Source organism: Micropterus dolomieu, linkage group LG04 (genome assembly GCF_021292245.1).
Source record: "Micropterus dolomieu isolate WLL.071019.BEF.003 ecotype Adirondacks linkage group LG04, ASM2129224v1, whole genome shotgun sequence".
In the NCBI taxonomy this organism is placed as follows: Eukaryota; Metazoa; Chordata; class Actinopteri; order Centrarchiformes; family Centrarchidae; genus Micropterus; species Micropterus dolomieu.
Window position 1 is genome coordinate 2475782 of NC_060153.1, and position 18844 is coordinate 2494625.

General features: G+C 39.3%; 2 protein-coding genes across 2 annotated transcripts; one reads left to right on the plus strand and one right to left on the minus strand.

The window, feature by feature from the left end:
- Positions 1–122: 122 nt before the first annotated feature.
- Positions 123–7475, plus strand: LOC123970146 (intercellular adhesion molecule 3-like). Its single transcript, XM_046048037.1, has 7 exons — positions 123–262; positions 2893–3097; positions 3675–3750; positions 4441–4579; positions 4667–4996; positions 5194–5424; positions 5575–7475. Exons 1-7 carry the CDS (start codon positions 208–210, stop codon positions 5637–5639), a joined length of 1101 nt encoding a protein of 366 aa, XP_045903993.1. The 5' UTR covers positions 123–207; the 3' UTR covers positions 5640–7475.
- LOC123970145 (ubinuclein-1-like) lies at positions 6516–14360 on the minus strand. Its single transcript, XM_046048036.1, has 14 exons — positions 14042–14360; positions 12824–12928; positions 12499–12597; positions 11949–12083; positions 11643–11734; positions 10980–11514; positions 10765–10835; positions 9823–9952; positions 9613–9737; positions 8956–9078; positions 8732–8875; positions 8567–8614; positions 7906–8463; positions 6516–6936 (listed from the first exon to the last, which is right to left on the minus strand). The coding sequence occupies exons 1-13, from the start codon at positions 14324–14326 to the stop codon at positions 7929–7931; spliced, it is 2427 nt and encodes an 808-aa protein (XP_045903992.1). The 5' UTR covers positions 14327–14360; the 3' UTR covers positions 6516–6936; positions 7906–7928.
- Between the last annotated feature and the right edge of the window lie 4484 nt (positions 14361–18844).

Below are 18844 nucleotides of genomic sequence, written 5' to 3' on the forward strand. Positions count from 1 at the left end.
GAATTGCTTGATCATCAGCTTCAGACACAAAAGCAGAACACGTATAAAAAGCACATACACCCACACTCCCATAAAAACCTGAAGTACCCTGTGTTTTCTCAGAAGTCTCAGGCCGAGTAACTGCCAGCATCACACATCTAGTAACTGGTGTTTGAGAGAGACGTCATATCAGCAACCAATATTCTGAGCCAGAGAAACTGATGAAGAATGTGTGCATCTGGATGGCCAACCCCGCTTCTGCTGTTTTGCCTGATCGGCTCAGGTGAGTGACATGACAGCTAGATGACTGGCAGGCAGGTACAATGAGACCAAACACGACAGACAAACTTGTTAGATGTGGAAACAGTCCAGGCAGAGCAGATGACACAGACTGATCATTTCAAATAGTGGAGATATTTAGGCAAGTTCTGCTGTCAGGGATGTACTTGTGAGTCCTCGTCACAGGTTGTGAATGGATGGACACAGTATGTTATAGAGTTTGTAAAGCCCTCTCAGCCAAATTTGAGATTTGTGTTTTTGGGATATGTAAATAAAACTGAAGAAAAAAACTGTTTTGTGGAGCAGTAATATGTTTTAATCCTTTTCACAAATTTGTTATAATTGTGTGTTCCCTCACATTTATTTTAAACCCTGTAGGGTGTCTTGACCCCCAGGTTGGGAACCACAGGTCAGGTAGATCACAGAGGGAAATACATCACTATGATGGCTTTTAATCAATAGTAAATCACTAAGTTTACTTATGTTTACTGTACTTAAATATGATTTTGAAGTATTTGTACTTTCCTTGGGATTTTATGCCTCTTTAAACTTCAAATCCACTACTTTTCAGAAGTAAAAAATTTACTCTCCATTCATCTAACTGCAGTACAATTTACTGTGCAGCACTGAAGAAATTAAAACAATCATCTCATGAAATGAAATGCGTTGTTAATAGATTCAATTTCCCAGCACTACATAAAATAGTTAAAGAGTTGCTCCAGTTCAAACGGCTACAGCATTAAAATTCTAGTTGCATTATACATAATAAACCTCTGAAAGGGTCCGTTCTTCATAATAAGTGCATACGTTTCATTTTGAAATAGCATCAAGTATCTTTTGCTACTAATACTTGTACATGAGTATCATTTTAACTGCAGGTTTTTAATTGTAATACAGTAAAACATCAAGTAATAGCCCAGGTTTTTATTTGCTTCATTCATTGAACTCAGCCTGCTTATATATGGGAAAACCTTTAGAAATTTCCTTTAGAAAAAATCTCTTGCTGAGCAACAACGGGAAGCAAGCTACTATCAAAGTGTTTATTTAAACCAGTATCAATATTACTTGTATAAAAATTAGGCTATCAGATAACATGTTAGTTAAGAATCATTCATTTGATCTAGGCCAAACTCCTGTACAGAGAGAGAGAGGGGAGAGAGAGAGAACCATAGAAAGGATGAAAGTCAAAGGTTACCAAAGTTATTTCAACTTTTTATGAAAACAGTTCTGATTGAGGAATATAAATAATAGAAGAATTTACACATGTTCGGACCTAATGACCGCTTTGAAGGTGGTGAGTCACCACTTGTGTACGTCTGTCTTTTTTACTAGATCACGCCGGTTAATCTGAGTGAATTGTTCTTTGGCTCATTGTTTCTGTAAAATCAACTGAATGAATGAATTGTGGAGAATCTAACCGATGAATGATGTGTAGCATGTCAAAAAGGTTAAAGATTTATATTTGTGTGCACAATTTAAGCAGTTTAGAACTAGCTCAAGCAGGTGACCCAATGGGTTTAAGAGGTTATATACATCCAGAGAACTTCTATAAAAACCAGACCAGGTCTTTAATTATGACCTGTGTTTATTATTCAAAACTTGAAGCCACACCAGGCCAGTAAATGGGACAAGTGTCTAATTGGGACTAGGCTTTTAATTGGAGTTTTGTGGCATTGTTATTTATTAATCCTTTACCCACGTAGAGGATCTGAGTTCTTTGACAGTGACAATACTGATGCCATACATGCTATTAGATCTTACTAGTATGTATTGTCACTTGTAGATCTCTTGCTGTATTGATGCTTTGTTGATGTTTGTATGTTGTTCCTTAAATGTAAATGTAAATGACAAAAAAATACTTTGATAATATTCAGCTGTATGGATGAGACTGTTGGTATAGACATAACCTGTTGTATTTTTTCACTTATTTTGCAGAGTGGCATATGGGAAACACGCGCGCACACACACACACACACACACCCCATTAGGGAGCTACTGTGAGTGAGATCATCTGATAGGCAGGAGAACAACCACAGGATTCAGTGGAACAATGGTCACAGAAAAGAGGAGCGGGTTCTTTGACTTGGGCAGGGTGTCCTTCCTTCCTCAGAGGAACACACGGGGTGTATTCAGTGTGCTATGAAACAATGGTTCACAATAGATCAGCTAAAAACTAGATGGCAAAATTTAAATGACCCGTGCCTGAATTATGTAAAGACAAGGGGAATGACTCATAAGTTCATACAGCTTACAGCACAAATATAAACAAATGAAGAGATACAACATTTATTTTCTGTAATTGGATTTAATACTACAGATACTTTAACATACACTGCTACTACATATACCTTTGTATATACCTCTTGTATTTTAGGTTATATTCTAAAGTCAGTGTTTATATTTTAGAAGATTAAAGACAATAAAATGTTTTACAAAATGTTTTATTGTGAAATGTTGTGTATTATTTGATAAAAATAATCCAAACCTATAGTTAGCATATTCTGAGCATTACTATGATTTAGAGGCAGCCATGACGATATGCAGTACTTAGAAATATTGTTTACATACTTAAGTGACTGATTGTGTCTTTCTTCCTGTTCCTCTCCCCCTCCCTGGCCCCTCCTGTGACCTCAGCTAACTCATCCCCTGTTTCCATTCACACACCTGCTCCACCTCTTCCATCGCAAATTTCCCCTCCCTTTCCAACAATCCTCCCACCTCTACCTTCTCATTCTCTCAGTATCCCAACCCCCATCCCTAGCCACATCAGCAGCTCTGGAGAGTCACCAGAAAATGTCAGCTGCCCTCTGATGGTGTCACCCTCCACTCTGGTGGTCAGGTATGGCAGGAATAGCTGGTGATTATTTCAGGGTTGTGTGGTGGCTCAGTGGTTAATGGGCCAGCTCTCCAAATAACATTTTCTCATGTTTCTTTCTTACCTTCCTTTCAAAAGAATATAGAAAATGAGGAGATTTATACTCTTGTAGAAACATGACATGCAGTGTGTGAACCAAAGTAATGAGGTGTAAGGGCTCTTGAGCATTATGTAGCAGTAACAGAAGTTGTGGGCATGTTACTGTGAGAGAACTGGACTCCCTACAGGGGCATAAATATCTGGCTCACCTTTTTCCCAACCATCTTCTACTCCGACAATGGTCTATACTTGTTTAGCATTTGATGCCTATATAACTAGTATTAAAGAAAAATAAGCCGTGAAATGCAGAAAAATAAAACAATTGCCCAGCTTTTGCACAAATACAAACACAAAAAGACTTGGACTAGCAGTTGCTTTGAATGGATCCTCTCTCTTTTTCTTTGTATTACCCCTGACCTGTTTTTTGTTACCCATACACCCCCCATCCCCGGTTCTGTGTAAATTAGTTACAACTAATTGTGTGTAAACTCTCCTGTCACAGGTTTGGGGATCCAGTAACGGCTAACTGCTCTGTACAAAGGAAGGGGTTTCCTCTTCTCGGTTGGGAAGTCTCACTGGTGAGAGAATCAATGCTCTCTAATATAGGACTTGAAAACCCTATTAGCCTAAAGAGTAACTTAACACCACCCAAATCTTGTCTCCCTATCAATCTCCCGCTCCATCTTAGCCTCACTTGTGAACAAGATCCTGAGTTATTTCAACTCCTTCTCTTGGGGCAGCAACTCACTCCCAACCTAACAGAAGCAATCCACCGTTATCCAGCAGAGTACCATGGCCTCAGATCTAGAGGTGCTAACTTTCATCTGAACCACTTCAGACTCTGCTGCACACTACACGGCCGTGCCCTAATGAAGCCAGCAGAGCTCTCATCTGCAAAAGATGTTAACTGAGGTCACCATAACAAACCCTCTCCACTCCTCGGCTGCTTTTGAGATTCTGTCCATGAAAATCACAAACATAATCAGTGAAGCCCAACCCTACAGAGAATGTGTTAGATGTCAAATCCAAAACAGAGACACAGCTCACAGCACTATCCTGGTTATACAAGGACAGGATGGCACATAACAGCACAAGCACCACATACTTCTGCGACAGCCCCCACGAGACATTTCATTTATTTATTTATAGAATTTATTGCAAGGCTACTGTATTGGATTACACTGTACAGCTGTACATAATAAACTACTACCACCCAGAGAATAGTCTTCACAGACTCTTAACAGCTTTGTGATCTTTTGCACCTCTAGGCACCTCCCCAAGCCACTGAGAATCTCTATGTGGTCTGGAGTGTGGACAGGATGACTGAGTGGAGCATCAAACCTATGTGTTATGCATTAACTGAAAAGGAAGGGCAGTGCGACATTGGTCTCCCTGTAATAGTCTACAGTTAGTTAAAGTTCTTGTCTTTCAGACACATTAGAAAATGCATGCAAGTCTTTTCAATGAAATTTAGCAGTTGATCTGTCTCCACAGAGCCTCCAGATAATGTGTCCATCAGCTTTGTTAATGACTCTGGGCCGATGTTGGAGGGTCATCAGTACACTCTGCAGTGTACAGTACAGGATGTTGCTCCTGTTGAAAACCTCACCGTGACCTTCTACAGAGGACAGACAGCACTGGGTCAACTGCAGTCCAACAACACAGAGAAGACACCTGTGAATGAGACCTTCACTTTAAACATCATCCCCAGTAATGATGATAATGGAGTCCAGTACTGGTGTGAAGCCACGCTCGAACTGGGACCTGAAGGACCACAGCATCCTCCAGTGGTGATGTCACAAAATCTCACTGCCACAGTCCTGTGTGAGTGGAACCGCTAACATTTTTAACCCCTGTCAATTCCCACTCTTTACCTTTATTGGGTCTATACATTTTCAAAATCTCTCTTTCCTATTCTCAGTATCCCACTTCATCTCACCCATTTCCTTATGTAAAACATGTCAACTGTACTTTTCTTTCCATCTTTTCCTCCTCTCTCTCACGCTGACCTCTTCTTTCAGTTGGTCCACAGCTTGTTTGTCCTACAAAATTAAAGGTGAGAGAGGGAGAGAGCCTCAACTGTGAGGTGAGAGGAAACCCTCAACCATTCATCACTTGGTTCAGAGATGGGCAGGCGGTTGCCCTGCCCACTCACTCAAGGAGAAAGCATGCGGGGATATATACAGTCTTAGCAAAAGGACTTCTTGGACAGAAAAACTTTACAGTGGAGGTGGACGTCCTTGCGGGCAGTGGTAGGTTTCGGTCATCTGCATCATTGTAAAATTAATGTTTAACCGTGACTTGAGACTTTATTCCTGAGAAATGTTGCTTTAGTTTGTTATATGATCTTATTTAAAGTTATCCTCTATTAGTAAAATTAATTTGTCTCTTTCTCTTTTTAGGAACTGCAAATAGCTGTAATAGACATGTCCTCTTGGCGGTCTTGCTTATTCAGATGATTAACTGACTAAAAACTCGAAAGAACCCAACATGATCAAATTCTTCTTTCAGTGCTGTCTGGATGAACTGCTACTACTGTGAGAAACGTAGGTCAGAGATGACTCGATTGGTCGCTCTCCTCGTTTGCTGAAATTAATCAGTTTTGCATTAGTGTCTTGTGCATCTTCATTTTAAAAACAATGGGTTCTCATTAGAGAGCTTCTGCCCAGGTACATTTTCTTATGTGTTAAACTGAAGTCTCCATGTAATCTGCACAATGGTAAATGTCTATCTTTCAGAAGAAGAGTTGCTCTACAGTTAGAAATTAAGTCTAGTACAACTTACTCATCAATAATCACTGTCAGGCATGCTTTCTCCCTTGCTTTTTTCCTTTTAAGGAGGATGTTTATGAAGTGTCTGAACCCTTTGCTGAACAATGTAACACTGTTTTCCTGTGTATGCGTTACATTTTCTGTAGTGTTAAGAGCTACCCAAGTCTATATACCATTGCAAAGCACCAGGTCTTCTTTAAGGTTATGTCCCATCTGCTAAGCATCAAAATGCTGAACTATCTTGTGTCCAACAGCAGTACTTTCAGTTTGGTTGTAAAAGTGTGAAACTGGTAAAGTGCAAGAGTAAAACTTCCCAGTTCTGCTGGCCAGAGTTCATGCTGAAACCAAAACATCCTTTATTTACAGTAGGAAGTAGTGCTTCTGTTATGAAGGACAAAAGGTAGACAAATCTCAGTGACAGCTGAGTGACCAACTCTTAAACATTTTGTTTGAAAATGTATGGCCACTTTCACTGTACATCACCAGAAAAATGTTAAACGTTTTGGTGTAGTGAAATAAACTTTAACCTAATTAAGCTAAAAAAAAAAAAAAAAAAATGGTTACACAACATGTAAGCTCTTTATTATTTATTAATTCAAAGTAAATCATTCACATTTCAAACAAAGCTTTTTAAATACAGGTAAGTTAAAGAGTCATTATCAAAGGTGATTCTCTGAGTAGATGGCAGGTTTCTCACAAGGTCACTTCTCTGCTCAGTGGTAAAAGTGCCACCTTTCACATGTCAAAACTACAAGTATTACTCCCTTTAGTTTCTTACCCTCTCAGATGACATACTCAAAGACACGATAACAGAAAGCATGACAAAACATCTTCAGCGAGAACCACATCTTGTGGCAGTAGACAAAAATTCAGATTGCCATTTGCTTATTAACTTTTGCAGAGTAGCTCATATCCACTGCTGATTTTGCAGTCAACTCCTGTGTTTGTTGGACTGGACACAATGATTGTATCTCCAAAAGAAACTGCTCCCATCTAGAAAGAAAGACTCCCATCATTTCCATCCACTTGACAAATTGTTTGGGCAATGTCACTGATCATACAAATGGGTTATTGGCATTGAAGCAAATTAATAGATTCTGCAAGGCATCTTGTGGCCAGGGTCTGAACATTTCTACTGCATTTCTTTCATCTAGATAGAACACGCGTACACACAGTCTACTGATACTTGGCAGTAGAAATATACAATATATAATGTCAACTTAATCTTTGACTACTCCTAATTTAGGAATTGCTTTAAAAAAAACAAAAGGAAAACATATCTGCCATGGTGGCAAGTATTTGGTATTATAATATCAGGGACATATATCATCACCAAATATGGATGATTATAGTCTTTTTTTAAACAGCTAAAATAACCTAATTTGCATCTAAAAAAAAAATGATTCAAGTCTACAAAACAACCTTTGGGCTGTTCTTCGGCAAAAATAGTATTGTTTGGTGGTTGTTTCATTATGTATTAAAAAGGATTATTGGTGTTCCTTTAATTGCTTGTAATAAAACCATGCATCTGACATAGAGGTTGTATAATTAATTTATATATGACAATAGTGACAAGAAAATTAAGATCCACTTAATAGCTTTTTTACTGAACTTTCAACTACATCTCATGGTCTTCATCAGCAGATGTAGGTGTCATGGAAAACTAGTAAGTGAACCTTGAGTTAAGGTTATTTTGTCACACTGAGGTTGAGTTCGAAAGCTGTGGGCATTCAACAGGCAGGGAGTCTAACATGCTATTTGTTTCATTATAGTGAATAAGTTCTTGCTTGACTCATCGTAGGGACTAAAAGTCAGGATATCTGCTGCTTTGATAGACACATTTATCACAACTTTGTAGAAGTGTCATACTAAATCACCGGGGTACCTTTTTAAATACCCTGACAAACTCCGTAAATAATCAAAAGGTCACCCACAGTCGTAACTAAAATGAACAGAACTTACTGTGTGTAAATTTGCATTGGGAGTTATTGTATAGTAATGTCAGCATCCTCAGCGATGATCTGCACCTGGCTAGCATCCATGTGCCTGGCGAAGTCCCCGACCTGCAGCAGTTGAGGAAAAACAACCTGACTCACCCTGCTCACAGGGAAACCGACTGGGCTGGACTGAGGAGGCGGAGGTGGAAAGGGAGGACTTTTGGTGTCAACCCCAAGGCTCCAGTGCTGAACTGAACGTCTGTATTTTACAACAGCTGCTGCTAGGAGCTCCTGGGAAACGGATTGAGGTTGCTCCTGAGCCAGCGCTTGATCAGCAAGGAGATCCAGAAGGGAAGGAGTCGAAGCAGCCTCCACCTTTTTCAGTGCAGCAACTTCCTTCTTAACAGCACCAAGTGACACAGAATTGGAGACATTTGATCCCTCAATAAAGATATCGTCTGCTTCCTGGGTCAGATCTATCAGTGGTGGAGATCTCTGGGAAATGCTGCAGCCATCTGATGCAGTGGGAGGACCATTGATAGGTGGTGGCTGCTGCTTCTTCTCAGGCCTAGCCCTCTTTACTCTGAGTGCACGTGAGAGACAACAAATTAGTGATTAGACATCTTACAAAAAAAAAAATAATAAAAAAAATACATCATCTCAAAGTTCAACTCTATAGTACTCACGGTAATGACTTAAAATGTAAAATGTTCCTGCTCTCCCTCATCAGCACCCTGGAAAAACAAATGTTGAGGAAGGGCATGTCTGCTTATACAGTCTGTTAAGTACTTAAAAACCCTGATTTGAATACTTTATGACTGAAGGTGTGAATTCACACCAGTGTCGCATACCTAGACTGCATCCACCCTTTTGGCCAAAGCGGTTTGACCTCATTGTCTAACAAGTTCTTAAGGTACTCCTCCATCTCCTGACTCCAGTCCCTTTCCGTTTTCTGTCTCTCCATTTTCACCATTAACACATGGCTCAAACATTCCCTGTATGAAAGAAAATGTGATTGTCTTATCACGTGATAGAGTGAAGTTTGAGATTTCAAACGATCTTTATTATATCTGACCTGATCTCGTCATTCCATTTGAACAACTTCTTAGGACCTCCTCGTTTCCCACCTTTCTCCTCCACATTGTCCTCTGGGCCAATATTTACCTTCTGTTTGCCTTCTTTGTCCTCCTCTGTTGCCCTGACATGAACATTAGCCGATTTCAAGATGGGAGAGGAGAAAACCATTTTGAATACCAGTCCTACTCAAAAAAGGAATACATGTACTGCATCTAATTATGTATACTGTACAGCCATCTTTGGATGTTAGCTGTACACAAATGTTTGTTCATACAAATGTTATGCCGTCAAAAAGGCCAACTAATGATATTTATGATGCCATCGCAACACTGTATGAGAAAGGAAGTATTATAATATATCTAGGAAAAGAAATACACCTGCTTCAGGGTTAGAATTGAAGGGTTTGTTTTGAAAAGGAATCTCAGCAGACAGATTTCACATGCAATACATTCAGTGCCAGATGCCACTTTTTGCTCATCATGTTGTGGTATATTTTCCTGTTACGTATGGTTTTGACATTATCAGCGTTTTGAAATAAAGTTTCCATATCTTTAATTTCATGAAGGCTTCTGATATCTTATATAACATTTTTACAACAACAATCCAATGTTCATTATTTTTTAAGTAATCTTTTTCCAAACACTGATGAACTCACTTTGAAGTCTTCACTTGTTCATATGTTTGGCAGTTTTCATGGAAACTTGCAATCTGCTCGGGCATGGCTTTGCCGATGGCTTCTTTAAGTTTGTGCATGGGATTCTCTGCATCAGGGGGTTCCTCCTGGTTAGTGTCAAATTCAAGAAGTGAATCACATGCACAAATAAAAACTTGATCTGTAATAAGAACATAATTCTAACACACTCACCATGTGTGTGAGTAACAGTTTCTTTACACGTTTGAGGAGTGTGTCTCTGCTGCAGGGCAGGAAAGATGACAGGTGTGTGTACACCTTGGAGCGCAACTGACCACCCTGTCCCCGACACTGCAACTCAATACTAGATGAAGACACAATGAGAACCTAACTATGCACTAACATACTCAATAACACAGCTAAAGCCAGGAACACAAAGCTTTATGATTTAAAACCAGAACAGATATGGTCAGCTCAGAAAAGGTTGTCCAGAAATCAGTACTGGTAGTTTTATCCACCTACTAACTGCTCGTCAAGGTGACCTTAAAAAGTATCAGACTACTCGGCACCTTGCATGGCAGTTTCACAGCCATTAGTGTTATCAATGTACACTATGTGTAGTATGATGCTTTACACGCTCGCACGTTGAAGGCACTATAGCCTACATGTAGTCCATTTACCATGATGATTCATTTTCATGACTGCAGAGAATCTGCATTAGTCTGCAGACATAATGGCAAACTACCATGGACAATCAGCACACACAATTCTGCAAGTGGGCATCAATTTAGGATTTTAATTTAGTCACCTAGCACATGTGGAACAATGCAGCATTTTTTTTCTAAATTTGAGGAAAGAAATGTAGGCAAAAAATAATTGTTAGGCCTCAAGGATTCACATATTTTGGTGGAAGACACTTGTTTTTGCCCCCATTCATCATGAGCTGAACTCAAAGATCTAAGACTTTTTCCATGTACACAAAAGGCCTATTTCTCTCAAATATTGTTCACAAATCTATCAAAAATCTGTGTTAGTGAGCACTTCTCCTTTGCCGAGATAATCCATCCACCTCACAGGTGTGGCATATCAAGATGCTATCCACTATGCGCCTGGAATGAGAGAATAGTTGTCAAAATGCAACAGAACTTGCTTTGTCTGCATTTGTAGATAACTCACTCAAGCAGGATCGAGTTGATTTCTGGTGTGAAGAACTTGAGCTTTGACTCCCCCTCTGAGGTCTTGGCAGCCTGAAAGATTTGTGTAAGTAATCTGTATGTGTGTTACACTTGTCCATTTACAACTGATGCCATTCACAAGTGTTAAGTCTGTCAACACATGCACACAGACAACTTCACTTCAGCATATACAAATAACTAAAATTTTAAACTTACCATCATGAGTTTTCGAATGCTGTCTTCCAGTCCTGGGGGAAGTCCCTCTGGCAGTGGAGGTGATGTAGAACTGGTTTGCGACAAGAGCTGGATTTGTTCTGAATGAGGCTTCAGCTGCAAGTTGGTCTTTGTAATTGGAGGTTGGGCTTGAGTCTGGTCATCTGTTTTGGGTTGGAAAACAGTGGTAGATTGGGGGAGCAATTTTGGTGATGAAGTCTCTTCACTGACGTCTAATAAAGAGTCCAAATCAATATCAAAATCCACAGTGTTGGCTGCTTGGATGAGAGCGTGGTCATTGGTTGATCCAATTAAACTGAGGAGAGGGTCGGTCAATCCTGAGCCTCCGCCCCCAGCTGCATCTGCAGGGCAGAGAGGGATTTTGGGTGCACCCATGATTGCAGCTGCTTCCTGATTGGCTTTCTTCATCTTCCGTCGTTCCTTCTCCTTCTCCCTTTGAAACTTTTTCAACATGCTGGTGACACTTAATGTGCCAACAGCCTTTTTCTTCTTTTTCTTCTTCATCTCGTCTTCGTGTCTGATTTCAGACAAAGTGCAACAAGATGAACACATTATGATTGTCAGAGAATTCATTAAATTAAATGTTCTAGCATCAGTGTCAAACTGGCTCCAAACAAGAGGTTAAATTGCTTTTGTCAGCCTCACCTCGATTTTAGATCCGCATTGCTTTCCATCTCTCCATCTTCTCTGCATGGCTTTTTCTTTGGCTTATTCTGTTCACCATTGAGTTTACGTTTCTAAAAATATATGGTTGACTGTGTTGTTATCTAATACAGTTCAGAAGTGTAATCATTTTTTAGAGACACTGGTTCAAAAAAAAACACAACTATTTTTGCATTCAATCACTTCAGAAACAGCACTGAAAAATGTTCTTAAATTGAAAATCGCTTCCCTATGATTGAAAAAACATCCATTACTATGCTTTGCAGGCTTCTTAGATGCACCACTTACTTTTGAGGGCTCAAGTGTTTTCTCTTCTGCAGTGAGGTCCTCTGTGTCAGAAGCCTGGCGGAACTGCAGCATGCCTGAATTTACATAGAAGCCACCAAATTTTGTTGTGATGGAGGCTGGAACAAATTCATCATACTGCAAAGACCAACCAGAAGCAATATTATAATATGAATACAGAGTTTATCAATTACAAAGTAGTTAAATAAACCAAAGAAAGGGTTAAGAAAGATTGATGCCTTTAAATGTCAAAATTGGGAACAGCTTTGAGAGCAAAGAGAAACATGACATTACTGAGAAGAGAAAATTTTGTCAGACCCTTTTTTTGGAGCATCATCTGTTTTAATTTTGACACTTGATGACCACAGTGAACTGCCCAAGCAAGTTCAGCAAGCAAGTCAAAAATGACCAGTAAAAACCAAGGCCAGCCTATTCAGTGTATCAAAATTGTGTCATTGCACAACTTAACGGGTCTTGACATAAGAAATACACATACATATGAATTGCTAACAATTCTGAGGAAATTCAAAGGTGTGGCTCAACACTGACTCACAGCCTCAGAGTTGTCAATGAAAGAATCCTCTTCATCATAGCCGTATCCAATATCGATCAAGTCCTGAATGCGATCCTTTTTTTTCTTAGGTTTGCCACCCTGCAACGAGAGGAAATATTCTATATTTTATATATATATATATATATATATAAATAAATAAATAAATAAATAAAATATTCTATTTGCATATCGCCATTTTGATGAAAAAGTTTGATTCTAATCAAATATATATCAATTTCAAAAAGAAGCAGGACACCAGTCCTCATTTAACTAAAAAGGGCCCCTGCCCTGTTCTGTTTTGCAAAAAAAAAAAAAAGCTACTCACATATTTTTCCTCCAACTTCCTTGCAATAGCAACAGCCTCATCATTTGCTCTCTTTTCTTCCTCTTTAAATCTGCTCAGTGGGACTTCATCTTTTGTGTGGTTGATCTGAAATGTTAAATGTAAGTCATAACAATAATGCATTTTACAAAATAAAAAAAATAAAAAGACAGTTCTGTGTCCAGTTGTCACATGTTTAGCTTTTAGCCTAAGACCTTACGATGTTTGTGAATTTCACATTCTCAATCGTTATACTTCAGTTCCAGGATTGGGCTCCCGGGGCTGGAGTATCTCCCAGCATGCACAGTGCACAGCAAAGCAGCAGGGACAGGTTGTCAGTTTGTCACAGGACTAAGAAAGTTGACCAATCGTTGATTTAGGGTTTCCAGTGGTTGTTATTTGCATATTTGTTAGAGGAAAAGGCATCTGGTAGAAACCAACACTAAATCCTCACAGTAAAAGCCCAATAACCTGGAGTCAGTAAAACTTCAGCGTTACTCGTCCCAACAGGGTAGTAATTGGCTCGGAAAGAAAGCAAATTTGAATTTTATGATATAGAAGTAAAAAGTAAGTTGCTAAGAGATTCTCTGTATTTTAATTAGGCTAATTAAAATAAAGACAGTGATGTGGGAAAAAAAAAATAATGAAATGTTTAATTTGGATAGATTTTGAAGTTGTGAAGTAGGCTACTTGAAAATATTAATATGGTCATTAAAAGGATGTGTTTATTTTAAAGTTTTGAAACAGTTAAATAAAAAAAAATAAAAAAAAGGGGAGGTTAACTTACCCAATCAGATTTTTAAAAGGTCTAAAACAGCATATGGCATAAGTACCAACTGGTAGGTTTCATATTTCTTTTAATCACTCAAAGTTAAATAATGCCAAACTGCAACCACAACTTTTGTCTTAAAATGTTACAAGTAAGGCCCTATTACTTTTTCATTATGATCAATCATGATGTGAAATGCACATAGGCCTAATGAGGAGCTGTAACCCCCAAATTTTGGTAAATTATGACAAAAATGGACAGGCAGCCTATTTTCTCTTAATTGACAAAAGTCATGACCCCTTTTAACAACTTTCTTATACTTAGCCTATATTAACAGGTTAGAGGTTGTTTGTTCTGTTTTAAAGCCGACAACAACTGCAGGATGTTAAGATTGAAGTCGCGGTTCGTCAGTGACCTCAGTTTTCTCAGGAGAAGTTAGGATGAAATCCCACCTTGTTGTCGTCAACGAGCTGGCTGTAGCTGAACTCTGGGAAGCTCCTCTCATCAGGCTCAAATAACGTGAGCACCAGCCGGACTGTGTCGGTGTCCGCGGGTCGGTCTGAGCAGGTTTCTTTCTCCTGCTGAACAACTGTCGGAGACTTTTGGGCCGAAGCCAGCTTGTCTGAGGATGGAGGTGCATCAAAGGACAAAGTGGTCAACTGAACTCTCCGCGATTCCGCCATCACAGCCGATAACACAAACAGATCTCTGCGGCCTGGTGGAGTGAAGGGTTTCATTAAGTACAAATGCACGCAGGTGTGATCCTTGTGCACGTGCTCAGCTGTGTCAACTCTGCGTTTACTGGCAACCAATCCCCTTCAAAACAGCGTTGAATATTTATTTATTTTTCTTTATTGCTGTCACATGAGCGAAACGTAAGATAGGAATAGCCTACATTTTAGGCTTGACTGCTGGACTAGGCTACTTCAATAAAATATTTACCTGCCCATCTGCCTATCACTGTGATAGGCCTAATGACAATTTAAATGGCTCAAAGAAAGAATATTTTAACTAAACTAACTAAAGGAATAATTTGATATTTTGGACCAATGTCTTAACACTAGGAATATTTGCTCTCTGATGGACAGTTGACAAGTAGGCACCAAGTTAGAAACAGCTGGCCTGTGAAACTGTATTAAACTCCACCTACATAAACTGCTCTAAACTCACTAATAATTTTTGGCTAAAGGCAAAATCTCTCTGTTTAATCTGTAGATACAAAAACCTACATAGGCTAGGCCCACTATGTCGGTTTTTTCTTGCTGCAGAAACGTCTTTGAGAATCTGGTTACCTGGCAACTGCTCACACAACCATAGGTGTCATTTCCTCACCACTTTTTGAAATGGCTGATTAATCCTCACCACTTTTTGAAATGGCTGATTAATCCCCACCACTTTTTGAAAGCATTTGTTAAAAATGTTCTGAAAAATAGCTTGCACCAACAAATGTTAACTAACAAATGAAAAGGCTTTGAGGAAGGCTTATTTGAACAATAAGAAAACATGCAATGCAATTTAAATATAGCTAACTATGGCTAACATAAGCTATAAAAAAACCCAAAAGCAGTTGATTACAGCATTATATTCTCATAGGTTTTATATTTTTCACCTGACCTGTTTCCCTTTAGATAAATAAATATCCACCATTTCCACCATAAATTGGAGCAGAAAATGTCTCCAGAATGCAGGAAATTAAGTGTTTAATGCTCCAATTTTCTGGAGGAGGACCTCCAGACCCCCTCTGATATCCTATATTTCTGCATTTCCTACATCTTCAAAATAGTCTTTAAAATCTTGTTCTCATGCATCGTCACATCTCGTGACGCTCCTAATGTGAGCCCTTATGTCCCCACCACTTTTCAACACAAAGCAACGCCCTTGCACACAACCCCCTGAAAATGGGAGCTATGTACCAAAGGTGCTACATTCCCTTTGTCATAGGACCCTGGGAACATATGAATGACACCTTACTAATATTACACATGGTTCATGCGTGAACTAAACAAAGAGATATAATGTGTTAGGCCTGCTTAAAGAACGTTAGATGAGGGATGTTGTTACCCTTGGACAGACTCAGACTAGTTGTTTCCAGCTGTTGCCAGTCTTTGTGCGAAGCTAAACTAAGCTGGCTGCTGGGCCAGCTAGCCTAATTTAAATAAACTACTGCTTCATTTTTAAGCAATCTTGACAGAGAGGCTTGATTTTATAATCAAGCTTAGGCCTTACACTCAGTCAGAATATGCCCATTACCCAAAATGTTGAACTATTCCTTTAAACAGTATAGGCTATCTGCGCTGTGCAGTGTCTAATTCTGAGATTCAGATTACAAACAAACATTTGAGATTAGCATTAGATACACTCCCTGATTTTGTTGTACAAGTTTATTAAATAGTATAAACCACTTGAGATGAACCATCTCGTTTTCGAGGAGGTCCTAGTATACAATACAAAAACAAGATAAAAATTTAAACACATTACAATTATAAGAAGGGCAAAACAAAACAACAATCATCAACAGTTTAACAAACACACTACAACTAAGAAAAACTCAGAAACATCAAAAAAATAAGTAGGTGAATACAACCGCTTGATGGCCACAAAAAGGCTGTGAACAAATACTTGCCCAGCAAAAACATAATAAAGAAAAAGCCTATTGAATATCTAATGAATTGCAAATTATATATTTTTCATCTGAAAAATGAACAGTTTAACAAAATAAGAAGACAAACCATTTTAAAACATGTGAAACGATGTTCAAGATCATATGTTTGATGTCAAGTTTTTCCAGTCTGAAGGGGCCTTAAACGTGAACGCTCTTTTGTCATAGCTCCTCCAAATCCAAAACTTGAAAGCACACCCTCAACACACATCATGTTGACAGTCCACCAGGGTAGTGAAGTGTATGTTGTGAAGGAAAACCAGCAGATGCTCAACATCTGTACTCAAATACAGTTTTAGTGGACTTGCTACAAAGCCAGAGGCTAGTCTAATATTAGACGCCACCGGTACCATACAGGCTGAGCAGATGGAAATGACCCTGATCTGGTTGTGTCAGAAACACACTTTTGTTAACTGGGTTTTAGAGTTTTGAAACTAGCAGGTGTGACCACTGCCCTGGATCACCCATCAGAGTCTCTAAAATTCCTGCAGGTTTAAAGTATCAGTTATTTTTGGTAAATTGATATCTTGCTAATTTGTTTGAAAATATTAACCATGTCCTGCATTAGGCCAATATGTCATCTTGTGCCCTTGGGCCTTGTATCAAAATTTTATCAGCATATTTTGTTTGATGTGCTCACATGGTAAGTAGCCTATTCAGTACTCAGTCTACTGGTTTCTGGATATTTGAGCAGTATATAAGGACGTTGTTATGTATGAATGCTGTTATTCTAACTGATGAGAGGTTCAGTTACTAAACCTTTTTTTGTATGAGTCAATATGTCTATTTATCTAATATTAGACTACAGGGAATATGTTTTGCACAGCACAGCATACTACACCAGTGCACAGCTTGTGCTACTGAGGTAAGGCAGATTGTCACTGATATGTTCCCTTCCCTCTCTAGTTGATGCTCAGTCAAATAAAATGTGGTGTTTGGAATGAAATTGTCTTATGCTTCTGGTTCATATTTAAAAAAGTGTCAAAGGTTGGACGGCCACGCTGTCCTACAATGGGCCTCGATCGCCACTAGGGGCCGCTGGAGATCCACGAGGATGAGCAGAGCATCCACTACACTGACAAGGCTGAGATATTTTCAGTTCAGATTCACAAGGAACTAATCACGCACATAGGCTACGGGATACTCAGTAGGCCCATATTTTGCTCCACAATAAATTAGAGATAGACCTATTATCTCAGAAAAGTCTTACAATAATTATGTCATCATCACTGACAGCAACTTTATCATAATTCTTTTCACTTTCCCAGACAGTTAATGTTGTGAAATAACTACATGCAAGGTGTAGTAGTATTTTTTTGAACTGTTTAGCGGAATCTTTGCTTAACTGGACTGAGAAACCTTTACTTTTAACAGATGCTACAATAATTGGTCAACATATGTTCACAGATAAAATAAAATCTTAATCCATAATTGATGAATAATCAAGGTTCCATTCCATCTATGGGAGCAACTTGCAGTGTGTCATCCTGCCTGTCTGTGTTTGTTTAAAGCTGCTAGATTGGAAAAGAGGGTCAAAAGACAACCAAATGTAAGTCGTGTGTAAATCCTGATCTTTTTTTTTTCATGCAGCCTGCAGTGAATTGACTTTGACAATTACAATAACGGGATAATTGCAATCTGTCACCATACATTCTGTGTTAGCATATCACAAAATAACCAATCCCAGCCTTTCGCTCCACACACATGTCCCTGATCTGCATAACACACACAGCACACCGCTTTGTAATTATAAATGAATTTCACGGTGCGAGGCTTTTAATGCAAATAATATGGATTTTTTTTTTCTTTCTGGCCAACATGGCTGTGTGTGTGTGTGTGTGTGTGTGTGCTTGTGTGTGACATTGTGAGTGTGTAAGAGAGAGAGAGAGAGAGAGGGGATCAGATTGCGGCCAAGCTTTGTTTGACTAGCCTCCCCTCTCAAACGAGTTAATGGGATGGAAGTTATTTGCCACCCTGAGCTGACGATGCGAGGTCGAAGGCGTCAATAAATGTGCTGGAGACAAAGAACTAAAATACACTCGAGCGGGACAAAGACAGACAGATGGAGACAGCAGGGGTAGCCTCGGTCTCTGTGTGTGTGCGTGTGTGCGCGCGTGTCGTGGTCTGGTTGCTGACAGGGACCCCATCAGTGCAGGATCAGAGTGGGGAAATTGGAGGACAATATTGGAAGAGGGGTGCGGGGGATAATTTAAACCGATTGGGGAGGAGGTGTCCCAGAGGTGCATAATTCACTCATTCATTAACTAGACCAAACAAGAGCCAATATTAATTAACTCGTTCCTCGTGCCGAGGCGCCCCGAGAAGCGCGTGCTTTGTTGTCAATTGGCCACAACAGTTCTTGGAAGTGAAGCTTTAAAAAACAGATCTGACAGGCCAGAGGGTGAAGGAGTGTGTTAGACCCCCAGTCACTGTGTGCACTAGTGTAGATTTGAATGACTGTAAGATAATACATAGCTTAATCACTGAGTGAAATGTTACTTTCTACCAAGTACTGTAGGCCTACTTAAGTACAGCTTTGTGGTTTACTTCAGTATTCCTATTTTCTGCTACCTTATATTATATACTCCATTTCATT